At 36.1% G+C, this 18568-nt stretch overlaps 1 protein-coding gene across 2 annotated transcripts; it reads left to right on the forward strand.

The window, feature by feature from the left end:
* Window positions 1-517: 517 nt before the first annotated feature.
* LOC126698949 (valine--tRNA ligase, mitochondrial 1-like) lies at window positions 518-17902 on the forward strand. 2 transcript variants are annotated; one of them, XM_050396469.1, is made up of 21 exons: window positions 519-817; window positions 907-975; window positions 3112-3168; window positions 3298-3467; window positions 3559-3631; window positions 4564-4629; window positions 4718-4801; window positions 6895-6972; window positions 7124-7207; window positions 7534-7613; window positions 8376-8433; window positions 8541-8843; window positions 8946-9116; window positions 11767-12083; window positions 12229-12631; window positions 12794-13045; window positions 13131-13631; window positions 14945-15036; window positions 15700-15799; window positions 16563-16661; window positions 17519-17902. In XM_050396469.1, exons 1-20 carry the CDS (start codon window positions 815-817, stop codon window positions 16650-16652), a joined length of 3051 nt encoding a protein of 1016 aa, XP_050252426.1. In that variant the 5' UTR covers window positions 519-814; the 3' UTR covers window positions 16653-16661; window positions 17519-17902. The 2 variants fall into 2 exon arrangements, with proteins under 2 accessions (XP_050252427.1, XP_050252426.1); XM_050396470.1 differs by lacking the exons at window positions 15700-15799; window positions 17519-17902 and having other exon boundaries at window positions 518-817.
* The last annotated feature ends 666 nt before the right edge of the window (window positions 17903-18568 follow it).

Below are 18568 nucleotides of genomic sequence, written 5' to 3' on the forward strand. Positions count from 1 at the left end.
ATCACGTGGGCTTAGGCAATGCAAAAACAAGGACCGGACCCATTAGATGGCCAAGCCTTGCTAATTTAGGTTTTACCAGCCTCCAATAATTTGGGATTACTACATTTTTTTAACACAAAAAAACTAGGAGTTTTTTCTTTTTTAATGATAATAAAGTATTATAAATGTAGGTTTTTTTTTTTAAATAGGAAAAAAAGGTTGTTTAACTTATTTTTATATTAAAAAAAAAACAATATACTTATAGTTGCTTTGACTATTTCTTAGTTTTGTCTTTACTTAGATCTAGGAGTGTAAAGACAAAACTAAAACACAGTTAGGTAAAAATATATATCTACTTTACACTAAAATATCGCTCACAAAATAGGAACATCTTTCCAAAAAAAAAGTTTACCTTTTATTTTGACCTTTTTATTAACCTTATAAAAAAAAAAAAAAAAATTTATTGATATCGGTGGTTTAATATTCGGCCAAGATTGGCGAAGATGGCAACCCAGTCTTTTGTGCACACTCTTTGATTTTCCATTGTTACCAAAAAAAAAAAAAAAAAAATTCGGCCAAGTTGAAGTTCTACATACGTTAGGAGTTCGGACTCTCATAACCGACACTCACCGACCAGGTAGTGTATATATAACAATGAGAGAAGCATAGTTCTTTGGAGAGAGAGAACCAAAGGTATATAACTGGGGGTTGCTTGTTTACCAAGGCAGAAGCAGAGGAGGCGGTGAGGGTTTCTGAAAGACCGTAAGCAAGGCATCCACTGCGGTTTTCACAGTCTCAGCGGCAGCCCCGAGTTTTCTCAGATACGAATAACAAAATGGTAAAGTCGACTCGACTCGACTGTTTGATTCTATCACTGTTTCAGTTTGGAAACGCAAACTCACCTTTTTTTTTTATAATTTTTCTCAGGCGGATTCGGAGGAAAACCCGGAAATTACTGAAAAAGACTTCAAGAGGAAGAAGAATAAAGAAGACAAGGTTTTTATTTTTATTCTTACTTGGTTGTCTTGCCTCAACGTTTACATGCCTAGGTTGTCCTGCATGGATTTTTATTTTTTATTTTTTATTTTTAATAACACCCATTTCGAAACGATTTTGTTAGTTAGCATCGTTTACAAATTATTTAGGACACTCATATCTTCAGGTCTATAAGTCTCGACTGTAGCAACTCGGGTATCAAAAACTTGATTTTTATAAAAATTTATGTTACAGACTCGATTTCTACAAAAGGAAACCCAGAAATCGAGTTTTTAAGAAAGGGGTTTCCATGGTTTTAGTGAAAAACCATGATTTTTGTTTATCTTAAGATAGAAAAAACCTGGTTAAAATGGGGTTTTTGAAGAATGGGAGGTTTAAGATTAAAAACCATTTTATTCTAGGAAAAGACAATTCCCATGCTTTTTGAAAGAAGATGCTCAAAACTTAGGTTAAAAACATTCTACAAAAATGATTTTAAGAAAAGGTTTTTCATGTCTTTAGTAAAAACCATGGTTTTTATCCATCTCTCAAGAGAAACTAAATTTTATGTTTTGAGAGGATAGCCAAAGAAAATGAGTTTTCATAAAAGTAAAGTTTAAGTTTAAAAATCATTTGTAAAGAGAATTCAAAATAAAGGAAAAAGAAACTTATTTTTAGGAAAATGATTTTTAAGAACCCAAGTCAAAACATTAAAAAAAATGTTTGATTTTAAGAAAATGGTTTACATGGGTTTTTTTTAGGAAACCCAGAAATCAAAACCCGAGACAAACCCAAGCAAGCTTAAGAAAGCAAAGTCGGACCAAAAACCCAGAAAACCCAATCACAAACCCAAGCTGCCTTGATGCTCGCTGCCGCTCCGGTGATACTTGCTGCTGATCCTATCAGTTCTGGGATTTTTTATTGGGTTTTGGAAGGGTCAGTTTTTGTTTTGGGTTTTGTTCCTGGGGCGTTGGAAGTTTGAGAAAGGAGAGTGGGAGAAGAAGAACGCGCTGGATATTTGAGAAAGGAGAAGAGCAGAGGGATGGCAGGAGCAGAAAGATGGAAAAAAAAAAAAAAAAAAAAAAAAGAATGAAGGAAGAAGGAAAGCAAAGGAAAAAATTGCAACTAGGCAGAAAAGCAAAGAAATCGAGTCTCTTAGGCTCGAGTTCGAAGAGCAAAATTTTCTTAAAATTGAGATGTTAGTTTTCTAAATAGTTTAGAAACGTTGCTACCTAACGAAATTTTTTTGGGATTGGTGTTAGTTTGCAATTTTTATCGTCCTACATTACTATTTATGTATTTAAAGCATGTATATGTGTGTTGTGTACATAATATTATATTTATAGTAATTTCATACATTCTTTTCTATGTTGAATTTAGATATAAGATCGATTAACACGGTATTCAAATCATCAAGTAGTTGTTCACTTAATGTGACCAAGTATAAGTGTGTTTTCCTTTCAATATTTTCCTGAAAACTTCCTTTATGTGATAGCATTAAGGTGTCAATAGATATTGTGATTGATTGGTCTTAGGCATTTGACTTATGGTTAATCGTGTTTCGGTTAAGTATTGTGTTGGATATGTTTTACTTCAAGATAATCTGTTTATGTATTTAAGCATATATTTGTGTGTCTCTGACTCTGTATATAATCTCGTATTTTTATACATTCTTTTCCAAGTTGAGTTAAAGTAAGTTTAATTACCCTGGTTGTTTCAATGTGACTCATAATGGCATATGATTCTTTGGTAGGTTAGATAAAGAAAACTTAGAAACTTCCACTACTATTAAGTTGCTCTTTGCCCAAACTGCTACTATTGTAAGAGTATATATATATATATATACATAGTTTGTTTTCTCTGACTGTGAGTTGCTGATTATGATGTATTTGATTACCTGCCTTGTAAATTTGGGTCTGTATTGTAATATCAATTGTGTATTACAATGAACCCTAGACTCTAGTATGGTATATATAGAGGCTTGGGTTAGGAGTACATTGGCATACAACATAATTGGGTCTCTTGGACTATTACACATAATTTACCTATAAACCCTAATATATTTAACCCTAGTATGCTATTTATTGTGTTTTCTTACTTCCATTTATTTTTTTATTATAAATTATTGGTCAAATTGAATACATAATTATCTGGCAGGCAAGGGAGAAAGAATTGAAAAGGCAAAAGGCTTTAGAGAAAGCTGCCAAACTGCAGGTAACAAGAATTTTTTTTTGGTACAGTGGATCATGTATTTGCATGCCTTGCTTTAATGAATTATTGATGCATATGAGGATGAGGATTCTTTGTAATGATTATTGATTAGTGTGTTCCACTTTGTTTTAGGCGCAACAAGCATCAAATAATCAAAAAAAGAGTGAAAAGAAAATGGTAAAGCGCGGGGTGAAGGAAGAGAATCCTGAGGAGTTTCTTGACCCTCCAACACCTTTCGGCGAGAAGAAAAGAATTTCTAGTCAAATGGCAAAGCAGTATAGTCCTACTGCAGTTGAGAAATCGTATGTGTTGTTTTTCTTTTTATCTTTTCCTGTATGAAATTGACAATAATTGAACCTTATGTACTCTTTTCATCTATGTTTTCTGATCTAGGTGGTATGCATGGTGGGAGAAATCTGGGTTCTTTGTTGCAGATGCGAAGAGCTCCAAACCCCCATTTGTTATTGTGAGTTTCTTTTTGGACTTATTTAAAATTGTTTCTTGAATTATAAGCACATTTTTTCTTTGTTAGTGTTTTCTGTTTTCCTCTCTCAAAGTAAACTCTGGACAGAAACAAATAGCGACTTTGGTGTGAATTAGATTTCAATACAGTTTTCATGTGCATCTTGGGAAGTTTTAACATTTCTAGAACGTTGAAGAGTTTGATTAAACTTTGCTGAGAAGTGAGTCAAACTACAGGGATTTGGTTGGTGGAGATGAGAATAGTATCTAACATGGACGAGACTAAGGAGTGGTTCCTACAATTTGCTTTCTGCCTGTCCAACAAGAAGTTTTATTGGCAAACAACCACCTCTAGTAAATTTAACTCAATTCATTGTCAATTAGTTAATTAGGATTTTGAGATATGACCTTGGAAGCACGGACACAGGTACTACACAGCCACATGAGCAATTTTTTTCTTTTTTTGAAAAGACACGGTGAGTACAATATTGGCAAGACACGAGTGCGACACCAATAGGACATGGGTACGGCACCTCAAATGAAGTGTCCGTACTTCCTAGACTTATGACTGGTTAATTTTGCCTGTACATTCTGGCTGTTTGTGATTTTGGTCTTAACTGCCTGTTTAACTCCTATGCATTGATTATGCATGAATGGAGGATGTTTGCAAGGTAAAAACTCTAATCTTTAGAATTTAGCCGTTTGATGAATGCATTATATTCTCGAGAATTCTCATAAGTAATACTGTACAAATGTAAAAGAAATGTATGAAGCATGCTGTGCAACATGTAAAGGTGAATTGATTAATTTAAATGCAAGTTCAGATAGAAAAGAGTTTAACTGGAAGGAGTAAGATACATGTATGTATATTTTAATTATTTTATCTAGTTGTGTTCTAATAATTTCTGTTCTTAAATTGGTTTCTTTATTTTGCAGGTCTTGCCACCTCCAAATGTGACCGGTGCCCTCCATATAGGCCATGCCCTTACTGTTGCTATAGAGGTCCCATGGTCACCTAAGATCTTATGTTTATGCTATACATCTTCCATCTTGCGGTTTTTTAATATGAATTGGTATATACTGCATGCAGGATACGATTGTTCGCTGGCGGAGAATGTCAGGATACAATACCTTGTGGGTTCCTGGTATGGACCATGCTGGGATTGCAACACAGGTTCTTCTTCCTTTTTCCTCTTAAACAAATCGTTAGTAAATTATACTTTTTAAAATTTCGGTTTACTGTTGACTGTGAGCACGTAGCTTTTGGATGTCCTTTATTGCTCGATGACATGTTGCTTTGAGAATGTTAGTTGCATATTTTGGGTTGGGGAGAGTGAGCTCCCATATCACTCAGGGGCATAATGCTGTGATACTGGATTTGTAAGGGGAAACCCAAACCGATCCAATATAGGAATGATGGATTGAACCAAACCCTTTATAATTAAAGGGGAAATTTGCTCACCACCTATGAAACACGGGTGCGTTTCCGGATTCGGGTGCGGGTGCAAGACTTGGCAACTTTTGAAAGAGTAGGGTGCGGGTGTGGCAATTAAAAAATTATTAAAAATATTTTTATTTTTATTTTCTATATATTTTTACTATTAAAATATTCTTAAAAAACACATTACAATGGCCTTGGTTCACAAAACAAAGAAAGAAGATGGCAAGAAACACAAAACAGAAAAGAAAAAACAAAGGAAGCAACGAATATTCAGAATAAAATTGAGGAAGGACAGATTCAGGATGTTTGGGCCTCTGATTTCGGCTGTTCCGGCATCATTATTTCAGCTAGTTTTGGCCACCGGCTAACACGATCTGATTCGGTCGATACGACCCGATTCTGGTCGAATCAGCTTGAATCGAAGCCGAGTTGGCACGAATTGGAGCTGAGTTGGCACGAATCGGAGTTGAGTCGGCGTGAATCGGAGCTGAGTTGGCTTGAATCCGAAAAAAAAAAAAAAAAAAAAAAAAAAAAAATCTCAGGTGCAGCACTGATGCACGGGCAGTGGTGTCGGTGGCCGCACCCTGCGTCGGACTCCAGTGCAGCACCCTCATTCAAAGCTGATTTCGGCTGTTCCGGCATCATTATTTCGGCTAGTTTTGGCCACCGGCTAACACGATCTGATTCGGTCGATACGACCCGATTTTGGTCGAATCAGCTTGAATCGAAGCCGAGTTGGCACGAATTGGAGCTGAGTCGGCACGAATCGGAGTTGAGTCGGCGTGAATCGGAGCTGAGTTGGCTTGAATCCGAAAAAAAAAAAAAAAAAAAAAAAAAAAAAAAAAAAAAAAAAAAAAACTCAGGTGCAGCACTGATGCACGGGCAGTGGTGTCGGTGGCCGCACCCTGCGTCGGACTCCAGTGCAGCACCCTCCCAGCCGCGTCGGTGCTTCCTAGCTCACCACTCTATGGGATACTTGAAAACATCACCCAAAGAGATACAAAATCCTAACTCGCCACCCAAGGAGTCCACCAATGGGATAAGAGTTGAAAAGAAAAAATCCATTTTCTAAAGCACAAAGGCTATATATAATCTGAAAATACACTTTTATTGGTTTAATCCATCCAAAAAGCTTATATAAAGCTTAGAATAGCCCTCTAAGCATGGGAGAACGAAATTAGCAAATAGAACATTAAATTTGCTAGACCAAAGTCAGACTTAACACTAAGGAACTAGAAACACAATAAAAGACTGTCTGCCTAGGTGAATTAAAACATATGGTCTGATAATTCCCTGGGAATTACTAATTAAAGACTATTTGACTTCTTTGTAAACAATAACTTATTAAAGAGATGTTCTACCAACACTTACCCCTGTACATATGATCATTCTTTTAATTGATTGATGTCACCCCTCAGCATTTAGCCGGATGAGACATCATGATTGCTAATATTCCGTTTTTTCCCCCAAAGCTCTGTAGCAACAGTTAACTGAAAGCTGTTTGGGGCCTTTGCATTCTGCACCCAATGTTTTGCATAAATCATTCTGATGTGGCTTTGCACTGAATTTTGGTCTAGGGAGGAGGACCTTTGAAAGGGTCCAATCCTATGACTATATGGCACTATCAGGCATGAACTCTTTGTGTCACATGCCTTTCCATAAGCATTTTGGCTAATAGCCCATTTTTCAAGCTTGCTTTACTCGCATCAAATCCATACTTATGCTTGCATGTGGTGAATAATTTTGAATATTCTTTAGAATACAACTATTTGTCAGTCAATTGTTTAATATGTGGCATTTATTCTTTTTTACTTAAATCTTTTTAGGTGGTTGTGGAAAAGAAGATAATGCGCGAAAGAAAATTAACCAGGCATGATCTTGGTCGAGAGAAATTTGTATCTGAAGTGAGTTCAAACACTAGCTAATATCAGTGTCCTTGCCAATGGAAAAAATTCTGTTCATAATTTTGATGTCCTCATGTTGCTTTGTCTATTCACACACACACACACACACACACACACATATTCTGATGTTTCCATTATATTGTGCTGAAAGGTTTGGGATTGGAAAAACAAGTATGGTGGCACCATTTTACAACAGTTACGTGGCTTGGGTGCCTCTTTAGATTGGTCTCGTGAGGTAAGGATTTAGTTTGATATAACTCATTTTCACTTTGTCCGTGGATACTTATATATCTTCTGATATAATATTAATAAATGTATATGTTGGCCCATATCAATTATTTTGTAAAATGGATACTCATACAAATTAATCATGTGCCAGCTATCAGATCTGAACTGGTGATACAAGGACATTGAGTCCTCTGCTCTACTAGTTGTGGATAAAGCATACCATTCTTAATTAGTTTTTTTTTTTTTTTTTCATGTCAGATTCAGTCATGAATCTCCTATTATTTTTTCTTCCCCCACTCTCTGAGTGATTTTTGCTTATTTTTCTTCTATTAGTGCTTCACAATGGATGAGAAAAGCTCAAGAGCTGTGACAGAGGCTTTTGTTAGACTTCACGAGAAAGGGCTTATTAAAAGGTATGCTTTGACACCAAGAAAAGTTGTGCATTCTTTATCATGGTGGTTGTTCCTTTAAACTAATTTTTTTTTCAATCACTTGCTTCAAGTTCTCTCTTCAAAGTTTTGACCTAAATTTGGATACAGTCAGCCCATGTGAAATTAGATGCCTGTTGAGATGATTCCACACCCCCCCCCCCCCCCCCCCCCCCCAAAAAAAAAAAATCCTTTTAACTAACCAAAAAAGGGCAAACAAAAGAAAAGTGGCCTTTTTACTGTATGTTGTGTGTTTAAATATGCTTGATTTTTGTACTTTCATTGTTATCTAGTTTTTTTTTTTTTTTTTTAATTCTTTGTTGCTCTTTAGCCTATGTGCCTAATTTTCTCTGAATTTTATTTCATCAATTTTCAATGAAGTTAATTACTTATAAAAAAAATCTTTATAATAAATTGTGAAAAATGTCATCTTATCTATAATTAAGATATATTGGACCTCTTTAAATACTGTCTTGGTCAAGACTGATAATTTTTACAAATTTATTTTCATATTAATTAGCTACTAAATTTATAATTACGTCATTATGGTTTGACCCCAGTTGAATCTTGTTCTGATCTCTAGTTGAACCCCAGGCTAACCTTAAATCCTTGAATCTCTCATTTTCCAATTCTTTTGTCGATTTGGTATTTAAAAAGCATTGGCTTGTAATGCTATTTGTCTACAGTTTGAAGTTTCTATATTGTATCCTCTCTTTTTTTTTTTTTTTTTTTTTTTTTTTTGCGCAGAGATGAACGTCTAGTGAATTGGGATTGTGTGTTACGGACTGCCATATCTGATATTGAGGTAAGTCCCTAACAGGCAAGTCTTTATAATGAGCTTTTTAAGATTTGTTTATTAAAAAAAGGTCTTTCATGGTTTCTGAATTTATTGAAAGTTGCTTGATCTTGTAGGTGGAACATATTGAAATCAAAGAAAGGACTTTACTAAACGTTCCAGGATATGAGAAACCTGTGGAATTTGGTGTTTTGACTTCATTTGCTTACCCTTTGGAAGGAGAGCTTGGTGAGATTGTTGTGGCTACTACTAGGGTGGAAACTATGCTTGGAGATACTGCTATAGCTATACATCCTGATGATCCAAGGTACAATCATCTTCATGGAAAATATGCCATTCATCCCTTCAATGGAAGAAAGCTTCCTATAGTTTGTGATGCGACTCTTGTTGATCCGAAGTTTGGGTCAGGCGCTGTTAAGGTAAAGTTATTTTCAATGATATCAACACTTGCATCAAAATTTCACCTTTGAGTTTTATGTTTCCAGGCTGTAAGAACTCACAATGCATAAATATTCCTGCAGATTACCCCGGCTCATGACCGGAATGATTTTGAGGTTCATAGGGATCATGATCTTGAGTCAATCAACATTTTTACTGATGACGGGAAAGTAAACAGCAATGGTGGCTTGGAGTTTGCAGGGATGCCACGATTTAAAGCTCGAGAGGCAGTTATTGAAGCATTACAAAAGAAGGTACAACACTGTTCATATAAGTTAATTCTTTTTTCTTTTTCCTTTTTTCGGTTTAGTAATAATGCTTCATTAAAAGAAAACAGAAACTTACAAAGGATCAAAGCACACAGGCAGTGTGCTACAGAACCAACACAACATAAAAAATAAGGTGCATGGGAAGTACAACTATTAAGCAACTTATATAAAGAATTAAAAGTAAAATGCCCGCAGCATTTGGCTACGCTAGCATAGTTTGGAGGAAGGATAACTTCAGATGATGAATCAATTTCTCATGTCTTTCAATGGTACGAGCATTTCTCTCCTGCCAAAAACCCCACATGCAGCAATGAGAAATCATACTCCAAATCAACGCAGTAATACGACCATTAAACTTGCTTGACTACCTTGCTAGAAGATCCATAACACTTCTTGGCATGACCCATTGAACACCAAATAATGAGAACACCAAATTCCATAATTCTCTAGCTATAGAGCAATGTATCAATAAATGATCAATAGTGTCCCCATCCTTCTTACAAACCAATCAACCACAATTATTTGACGCCTCCGCAAATTATCAATGGGTAGAATTTGCCCTAATGCTGCATTCCAAAGGAAAAAACTAACCTTAGATGGCACTTTCAACTTCCACAAAGTCTTCCATGGAAAATTGCTTGGGGTGGTGGAATGTAATACCGTGTAATAGGGTCTTTAACATCAAAAACCCCCTTGGAAGAGGGTTTCCAGCATAGCTGGTCCAGTGCTGGTCCACCCCATTGCTTCTCGCCAACCCAGAATAGATTGTATCCAAAAATGATGCAACCAACTCCAATTCCCAGTCTTGAACCGGTTTTGCAAAACTGATATTCCAATGGAAACTATCCCTGAAGGAGATAAAAGCTCAGCCACTGAAGTCTCTCTGTTGCAAGTAATACAATAAAGCCTTAGGAGGTTATCTTGCAGAGGAATTCCTCCACCCGTGGATCATGTCAGAATTTGATGGAAGAGCCCTCCCCCACCTTAAAAATGACAAACTTGTGGACTTTGTCCCAGCCCTTCGACCCTTCCTGGTACTCTTCCAAAGACAAACTCTATTAGGTCCCTGCACCCTATGAGAACAACAACCCTGCCCCAACCCCCACCCGGCGGCCCCCCACCAACACCCATATAATACCATATTTAGCGTCCACCACCCTTCCCCATAAAGCCTCCCTTTCCACTGTGAACAACGATAACCATTTTCCTAGTAAAATATGACCAAATTTCAAATGCCTAGCCCCCCCATTTTGAAGAGGTTCACAGGCCTTCCCCCAACCTACAGGTGATACTTATACTCATCATCCATTCCTCCCAGTAGAAAATCCTGCTGAAGTTTTTTAATGTGCTGAGCAATACTCATCGAGATAGGAAACAATGATGAGAAATAAGTAGGTAAACGGGATGGAATTCTCTTAATCAACGTAATCTGATCCCCTTTGGAAGGACATTCTCTTCCAACCAGCCAAACACCTCTCCATTTTCTCTATCACACTACTCCATTCAGCTTTTGATTTAAAAGAAGAGCCCAAGGGAAGACCCAAATATGTCATAGGTAATTCAGCTACCTGACAACTCATAAATAGCAGCCAAAAAATCCACATTCGGCACATCACCAACCGTAACGAGTTTAGATTTCAGGTCAGGTTTCTACACTTATTCTGGTTCTGGAAAATATTTTATTTGGCTGTATGAGAGGATGTTTATAAGGTATCTTCTGTTTTTGGGGTGGGCTTTTGGACGAATTTTGGCTCTGGTGAGTTTTATGGCTGCAACATGTTCTGCTAAGGGACCATCCTAGTTGTCCTGTGGTAGGAGGGAGGGGTTTTGTTCTGTCTTTTTGGATAAACATAGAGAGGAATTATTGGCTCTGCTGGAGTTCTGATAAGGGAGCATCCCTGGTGCCTTGTGGAAGGACCATAGGAGTGGACCATCCTAGGAGTTATCTAGAAAGACTTTTTTTTTTTGGCTGAAATCTAGAAAGACTTTACTGCTCAATAAAATTTGCTCCACCATGGTAGTTTTCCTATGTCAGGATTGGACATGTATAGTTATAGTCTGATGTTATTAAGCTGGTGGGAACACTACAACTGTAGTTTTGAAGATTATGTGAAACCTGTAGATTATTTGAAGTCCTTGCTAATCAGGACTTTGTTTGATTGGTCTTACATTGTACTTCCATTTGTGATTTTCAATATTCCCTTAGAATTTCTATTTGATTTGTTTGTAATTGTTGCTTGTACTTTGTGTTCATCATCGTTAACATGGAATACCTTTTTTATCAATGAAATTTTATTATTTATCCCCCCCCAAAAAAAAGTCACTGTTCTTATTGATAAGTACGTTTTATGCCCTGTTCTTGGTGCCTGAAAGTGTTTTTGTTAATTCTCTCTGTGTTACGTAAAATTTATCCTATATTCATGTCTTTTGTGTCCAATTCAAAAATGCAAGCTTATGTTATTTGTGTTCTTTTTTTGTTACTTGTATAAGGGCTGCACAAGTTACATTCTAGAAAAAAAAAGAAATGGATGCCAAAGGCCACACAAGTTTATTACTTAACAGCTGTTCTATGTTCATTTATTGTTTATGTGTGATGCTGTTTATTACTCAATGTCGTTTATTTATTTGCATTTAGGGTCTTTATCGAGGTGCTAAAGGTAATGAGATGCGTCTAGGCATATGTTCAAGAACCAATGATGTTGTGGAGCCACTTTCGAAGCCCCAGTGGTATGTTGACTGCAGTAAAATGGCAAAGAAAGGCCTTGATGCTGTCATGGATGAAGAAAAGAAGAAGAAAGGCCTTGATGCTGACATGGATGAAGAAAAGAAGAAGAAAGGCCATGATGCTGTCATGGATGAAGAAAAGAAGAAGAAAGGCCTTGATGCTATCATGGATGAAGAAAAGAAGAAGATTGAGATCATCCCAAAACAGTATGCTGCTGACTGGAAGAGGTGATCTTTCATATCTTTTTACCATGCGTTATAAATTTTTGATGTTCACATCATAAAGATTAAAAATGTTATTTTTTAGCATATCTATTTTTGGTATGTTATTCTATGCTTAAAAATGTGGGCATTTGGGTCTTAAACATCACAGATGGCTTGAAAACATTCGTGACTGGTGTGTCTCGAGGCAACTTTGGTGGGGCCACCGTGTTCCTGCATGGTATGTCACTCTGGAGGATGATGAGCTGAAGGAAATTAATTCTTACAAAGACCATTGGGTGGTTGCAAGAAATGAGGACGATGCTCAGGAGGAGGCTAGCCGATTATATAATGGGAAGAAGTTTCATTTAAGTCAAGATCCTGACGTGCTTGATACTTGGTTTTCTTCTGGTCTCTTTCCATTAGCTGTTTTGGGCTGGCCTGATAATACGGAAGATCTAAAGGTGTTTTATCCAACTTCAGTTTTGGAAACTGGCCATGATATTCTCTTTTTTTGGGTTGCTCGCATGGTAATGCTAGGAATGGAGTTGGGTGGTGATGTACCTTTTAGAAAGGTAACTTGACCTTGCCCCGTTATATCTTCTTAAAAAAAATGTATTCGGTATATATTTGGAATTTTTTTGATTATTTTCTATACAGTGTACATTTTCCTGTGCAAATCTATTTTAATAACAGAGGTGATGTGATCTGATTGAAGCACCTTAAACTCTATGTAGGTTTATTTGCATCCCATGATTCGTGATGCACATGGGCGCAAGATGTCTAAGTCCTTGGGAAATGTCATTGATCCGCTTGAAGTAATAAATGGGATATCCTTGGAAGGTCTTCATAAGAGGCTAGAGGAGGGTAACTTAGATCCCAAGGAACTGACTGTTGCTAAGGAGGGACAGGTGAAAGACTTTCCTAATGGTATTCCTGAATGTGGTGCAGATGCTCTTCGCTTCGCACTTATATCTTACACAGCTCAGGTTCATTTCTTTATTCAGATTTCTATCACTCATTTGGCTGTTTCCTTTAATTGAATTACTGATTTGTGTAATCATTTTGTCTCAGTCTGATAAAATAAATCTGGATATTCAAAGAGTGGTGGGGTATCGTCAGTGGTGTAATAAATTGTGGAATGCTGTACGATTTTCTATGAGCAAGCTTGGGGATGATTATGTTCCGCCCACAAATGTAAATCCAGATGACTTGCCATTTAGCTGTCAATGGATACTCTCATTATTAAACAGAGCCATACTCAAAACTATTGCAGCTTTGGAATCGTATAAATTCTCAGATGCAGCAAGTACTGTGTATTCATGGTGGCAATACCAACTGTGTGATGTTTTTATTGAAGCAATTAAGCCTTTCTTTGCTGGGAGTGATCCAAAGTTTGAGATTGCCAGGAGGTTTGCTCAAGACACACTTTGGTTATGTCTTGACAATGGGCTGCGATTGCTTCATCCTTTTATGCCGTATGTTACGGAAGAATTATGGCAGCGCCTTCCTTCATCAAGGGACCAGACAGCAATGGAATCAATTATGATATGCAAGTACCCATCAATTGTAGAGGTAAGTTTAGTTTTTTAATAAGTAATAAACTTTATTGATAGAAAAACAAGTACAGGAAAAACCAAAGCACACTAGACACGTACTAAGGGGGAAACAAGGGACAAACAAAACTAAGAAATTAAGAAGAATTAAAACTACATCTATTGATCAAATCAGACAAAGAACTGAAAGAGAGAACACCGGACACACAAAGTCTGGAAGAAAGAAGTCTTTAAGTCTTGAATTGATCTTTTTGTTCCTTCAAAGATCCAAAAATTCCTCTCCCCCCAAATACTCTGCATCAATCAGTGGGGGACCATGTTCCAAATCATCCCATTTCTATGTTTGCTAAACTTGCCTGGCCAGCTATGTTGGAAACCCAATAAGAAGGGATTTACAATGAGTGGTTACTACAGGCTTCTTGATTGTAATGGCAATCAATCTTTCCCTTGGAAGTACATGTGGAATCAAGATTCCTTCTAGAGTTGATTTCTTTGTTTTGGCAAATTCCTTCTAGAGTTGTTTTCTTTGTATGGAAAATCTTGACAATTGGCAATTTACGGAAAATGAATGTGTGGCGTTTAGATTGATGATGTGTGTAAATGCAATGGGGAATCAGCAGATTATCTCCTACTTCATTGCCCAATTGCTGTAGATTTGTGATCTATTGTGTTGGGTTTATTGGGGTTTGTTGGGTGATGCCGATGTTTATTATTCAATTGTTAGCTTGTTGGCCAGGTTGTATTGGCATCATTGATTTTGGATGGCTGCCCTGCATTGCTTGATGTGGTGTATATGGAGGGAGAGGAACAAGTGGGGTTTCTAGGACACAGAGAGATCTATGCCTGATTGGGTTGGATGTTTTGCATAGTCAGTCTATATGATCTGTTAATGAATTAATATATATATATATATATATATATATGGTCTGTTAATGAATTAGTAGATATATGGTTTGCTAGTGAATTAATAGATTTCGTGTAATTTGTGTGTTTGATTGTATGGTTAGTGAATCGATAGATTCATGTAATTTTTGTGTTTGATTGTATGGTCCCCAGTTGTATACATCCTATATACTTGGGGGACTATTATTTTGATTACAATAAAAATTGCATTATTCATAAAAAAAAAGGGCAATTAGAAAGTTATAAATTTGTTATTAATAATTCTAAAAGTGACCTGCATTTTTGGATATTTCAAATGGAGTGGTAGGGACCAACAACATTGAATGGAGGGGAAGCATATTGCATAAGCTGTTTGAGAAGGACGATGGTAACTATTTGATTTAATAATTTGTATTATCACTCTTTTGATGATTTTCTTGTTTATCTCAGTGCTGGACAAATGAAAGGGTGGAGTATGAGATGGATCTTGTAGATTCCACAGTGAAATCTCTCAGGTCACTTGCAAATGAAAGACGAGAAAGGTACATGGAAATTATTATTTATTTATTTATTTATTTTTAAAAAGAAACAAAATTTTCCTGTGTCTTTCAATTTTTTTTTTGCATCGACTTTTGTTTGTTCACTCATTCATTTTTTGGTTTTTGTTTGTTTGTTTTATTTTTAAAGTAGACAGGACATTATTCTTTTGCTTAACAATGTAAGAACTTGCACTTTCTTTTTTGTTTTTTTAAATTGGCTAGGACATCATTCTTTTGCTTAACAATATAAGACCTTGCACTTTCTTTTTGATAAGCAAGTGGTTTGCTTAAAACTTAGTGGTCATGTGGTTTGCTTAAAACTTAATGGGTTTACTGGTTTTGACCGGTTCTTGTGCACATCCGATCCAATTCATCACCTGGACCGGACTATGTGCTGGGTCACCAGGTTATCAATCCGACTGGCCAGGTCAGGTTTAATACACTGCCTGTAATTGTAAATCTGTGCAAGTTTATGTTAAATTTATTTGAATTGGTCACCAATGTGCTTTAGCTCAACTGGCGTCTCCTAACCTTGCAAGTGCTAGGTGCATGTGTAATTCTGATAGGTGCATGTGTAATTCTGATTTAATTTATTTGAATTAATCTGATTGAAAATGTTCAAATTACAAGATACCCTAATTCTGGCTATGATTCTTCTGTCTTCAGGCGACCTGCTTTTGTGCTTTGCAGAATTCATGCATTTGCAGAGATTATTAGCAGCCATGAACTTGAAATTATTACTCTTGCCAATTTATCATCTTTGAGGGTATGTCACATATGTTGCTCTTAAAGTGGCTCTTGTATATTCATGTTTGAGGCATTACTTATCAAAAAAATACATACACAGACACACACACACACACACCCTCTTTTCAGACATGCTTTATAGTCACATATGTTGCTCTTAAAGTGGCTCTTGTATATTCATGTTTGAGGCATTACTTATCAAAAAAATACATACACACACAGACACACACCCACCCTCTTTTCAGGCATGCTTTATACATTCTTATGGAGCCCAAAGGACAGACAAGATGATGTTATTTGTCTTTCTTTGCCTGCTTTTGTAATGTATGTTCATCTCAGTCAAGTCTTCGTTGCCATGTTGTTACATATGTGTGTCTTTGTACTTGAATGCTCCTGAGAAATTATTATGCTACTTTCTGTCTATAGCTGACCCCAAGTTTTGGGACTAAGTTTTTGTTTCTTGTTTTACTATATGTCCATTCATATAGTTGGCAGTGAACAAACTTGTTATCATATGATTGAATAAGATACTAAAGTTGACCATTAGGGTGTGTTTGGTTGGGGTGATTAATGGGGGATGGAAAACTAATCTTTTTTATCTTCCCACTTTTTCGTTCCTTATTATTTTTCATCTATCCATTTTTCCATCCTTCCAACCAAACAAAGCCTTATGCTGTGTGACTATATCAATTCTTGCTTTTGAATCGAGGCCGATGTTGCATTTTGCTAGTTCATTTCCTCTGATTAAAATACTTCTGTACTGTGAAATAAACATTATACAGGTAATCAGTGAGAATGGTGCGACTCCAGCTGGATGTGCAGAATCTTTTGTAAATGAAAACCTTTCTGTTTATCTTGAGCTTCAAGGATGAGATTCAAAGGTAAGAAAAATGATAAGAAATGGTGTGAAGTTTGGGAATGAGTTTGCGAATGCATGAAGCGCTTCAAAACATTAAACAAAAGATTTAGTATCAAAGAAAGCCAAAATTCTATGTTCCTAAGTGCCCCCCGCCCCCAACCCCCCCCCCCCCCCCCCCAAAAAAAAAAAAAAAAAAAACGAGGCAAAATTTGTTGGCTTTTTGTATATTGTGTATGAGAATTATTAATTTCAGGTATGGCTGTTGAGCCAACTTATTCATAAGCATCTGCTGAACTGAATTTGTATCACCTCTGATTGAAGTATATCTATTAGAGTAGATCCTGGATTTTTTTACATTTTAATTAGGTATTTATTTGTCCAGTACACTGTGTGGTATATGCATTTTGTTACAATCAGTGTATAGTTCAATTTCTATTTATAATTCTAGCTCAATTCATATGGCTAGATTTTATATTAAGGCTTCTGTTTTATCACTTTAGACTTTGTGTTCAACCATGTGAACTAGTCTCTTATTCATGAAATATTCTTTTACTTAAAATAAAAAAAAAATTATATTGAGGCAAAGCCCACTGTACCTCGTAAACCTTACAACTGATATAGTCAAGCCTGAAAGGAGTTTTTCCATTGTTTCTATAGCGTTGAGAGTAGTATTTATTGGTTAAGATTGTGCAATGAAGTTCTAGAATCCTACGATAGAAGGGCTATATCCTGAAAATGTAAAGGCTAATGGTGACTTTGAGACCATTTTATTGCCAGAAAAATAATATCAGCATCAATTGTTGAACTATTTCAATATTTTTATTCTTTTACACAGAACTGTATGTTGCAGGCCGCTAATGATTAATTTTTATTTTTCAGGCAACATGACAGGCTGTCCAAGGTCATGAGTGGTTTTGCCTACAAAGAAAAGGTTCCTTCACATTTAACAGGAGAATGTTAGAGTCTCCCTCATATTGTTTCTTGAAGTAGGCCAGCATATTGAAGCTCAAGCAACAGACATGATTAACTTTAGTAGGTGTTCTAGATCTCCACAACCGCAGAGTGTCCTCTTTTTGTTCAATTTAAGGAAATTGAGGCAATTAAAAAACAAAAGTATCTGGTTCAAAAGATTGTATTTTTGAATATTTGATACCAGCCTTGTTATCATGCTGAAGGTGTCATTATTTTTAATGTTTTGTTTATAGAATCTTTATTAGTAAGGAAGAATGATGTTGAATGAAGCAACACAGATTACTACCTCGATGGCATGAAGCAAGGCCAACAGATGTGGTTGGTTTTTTGTCAATAGAATCTTTAGAATTTATCATTATTCAGGAATTAATATCATGAAAAAAAAAAAAAAAAGTTTGAGATGAAGACCCAAATGCCCATCCCCATCCCACTTTTTGGTTAAGTGTTTTTCATTTTTCCTCAACATTCTCCTAAGCAAAAGTGGTTTCTCTACGAAAATTTGTGTTATGCTTTCCGTATACAATGTCCAGTTTGGCGCTCCTTTATATAGTGAGTGGTGCCCCTCGCTAAATAAAGAAATTCGCTTATGTTTCTCTGAGTATTAAAGTCATGAACCATTTATGGTTGTAATTGATTTCATTTTAAGTGATTTGTTTACTTTGTTTCTCAAATAGGAGAGACTTCCTTTATTTTCACTCAACAACTTAAAATCCAAATATTTATTAAGAATATTAGTAATCCACAAGCCATCCTATAAATTTGGTAGCTAACCCAAAAAAGTGGGTCACAACAATTAGTTACAGTTCAACTATTCTCTAGCATCGCAGCTTAGCAATTACATCTTTTGCTTAATCTAGCCTTGAATCAAATTGACATTTGCTCCTCTCCAGCTCGACAACCGTCATCATATTATTATTAACACAGAGGCAGCAACATCATATCTTTAGAGGCATGACA

The sequence above is a fragment of the Quercus robur genome, chromosome 9 (assembly GCF_932294415.1).
Source record: "Quercus robur chromosome 9, dhQueRobu3.1, whole genome shotgun sequence".
Taxonomy (NCBI): Eukaryota; Viridiplantae; Streptophyta; class Magnoliopsida; order Fagales; family Fagaceae; genus Quercus; species Quercus robur.

Excerpts from the sequence above, each read along its gene's own strand:
- LOC126698949 (XM_050396469.1), top strand. Across the intron at positions 976-3,111 it reads AGAAGAATAAAGAAGACAAG|GCAAGGGAGAAAGAATTGAA; the intron begins GTTTTTATTTTT and ends ATTATCTGGCAG. Across the intron at positions 7,614-8,375 it reads GAGAAAGGGCTTATTAAAAG|AGATGAACGTCTAGTGAATT; the intron begins GTATGCTTTGAC and ends TTTTTTGCGCAG.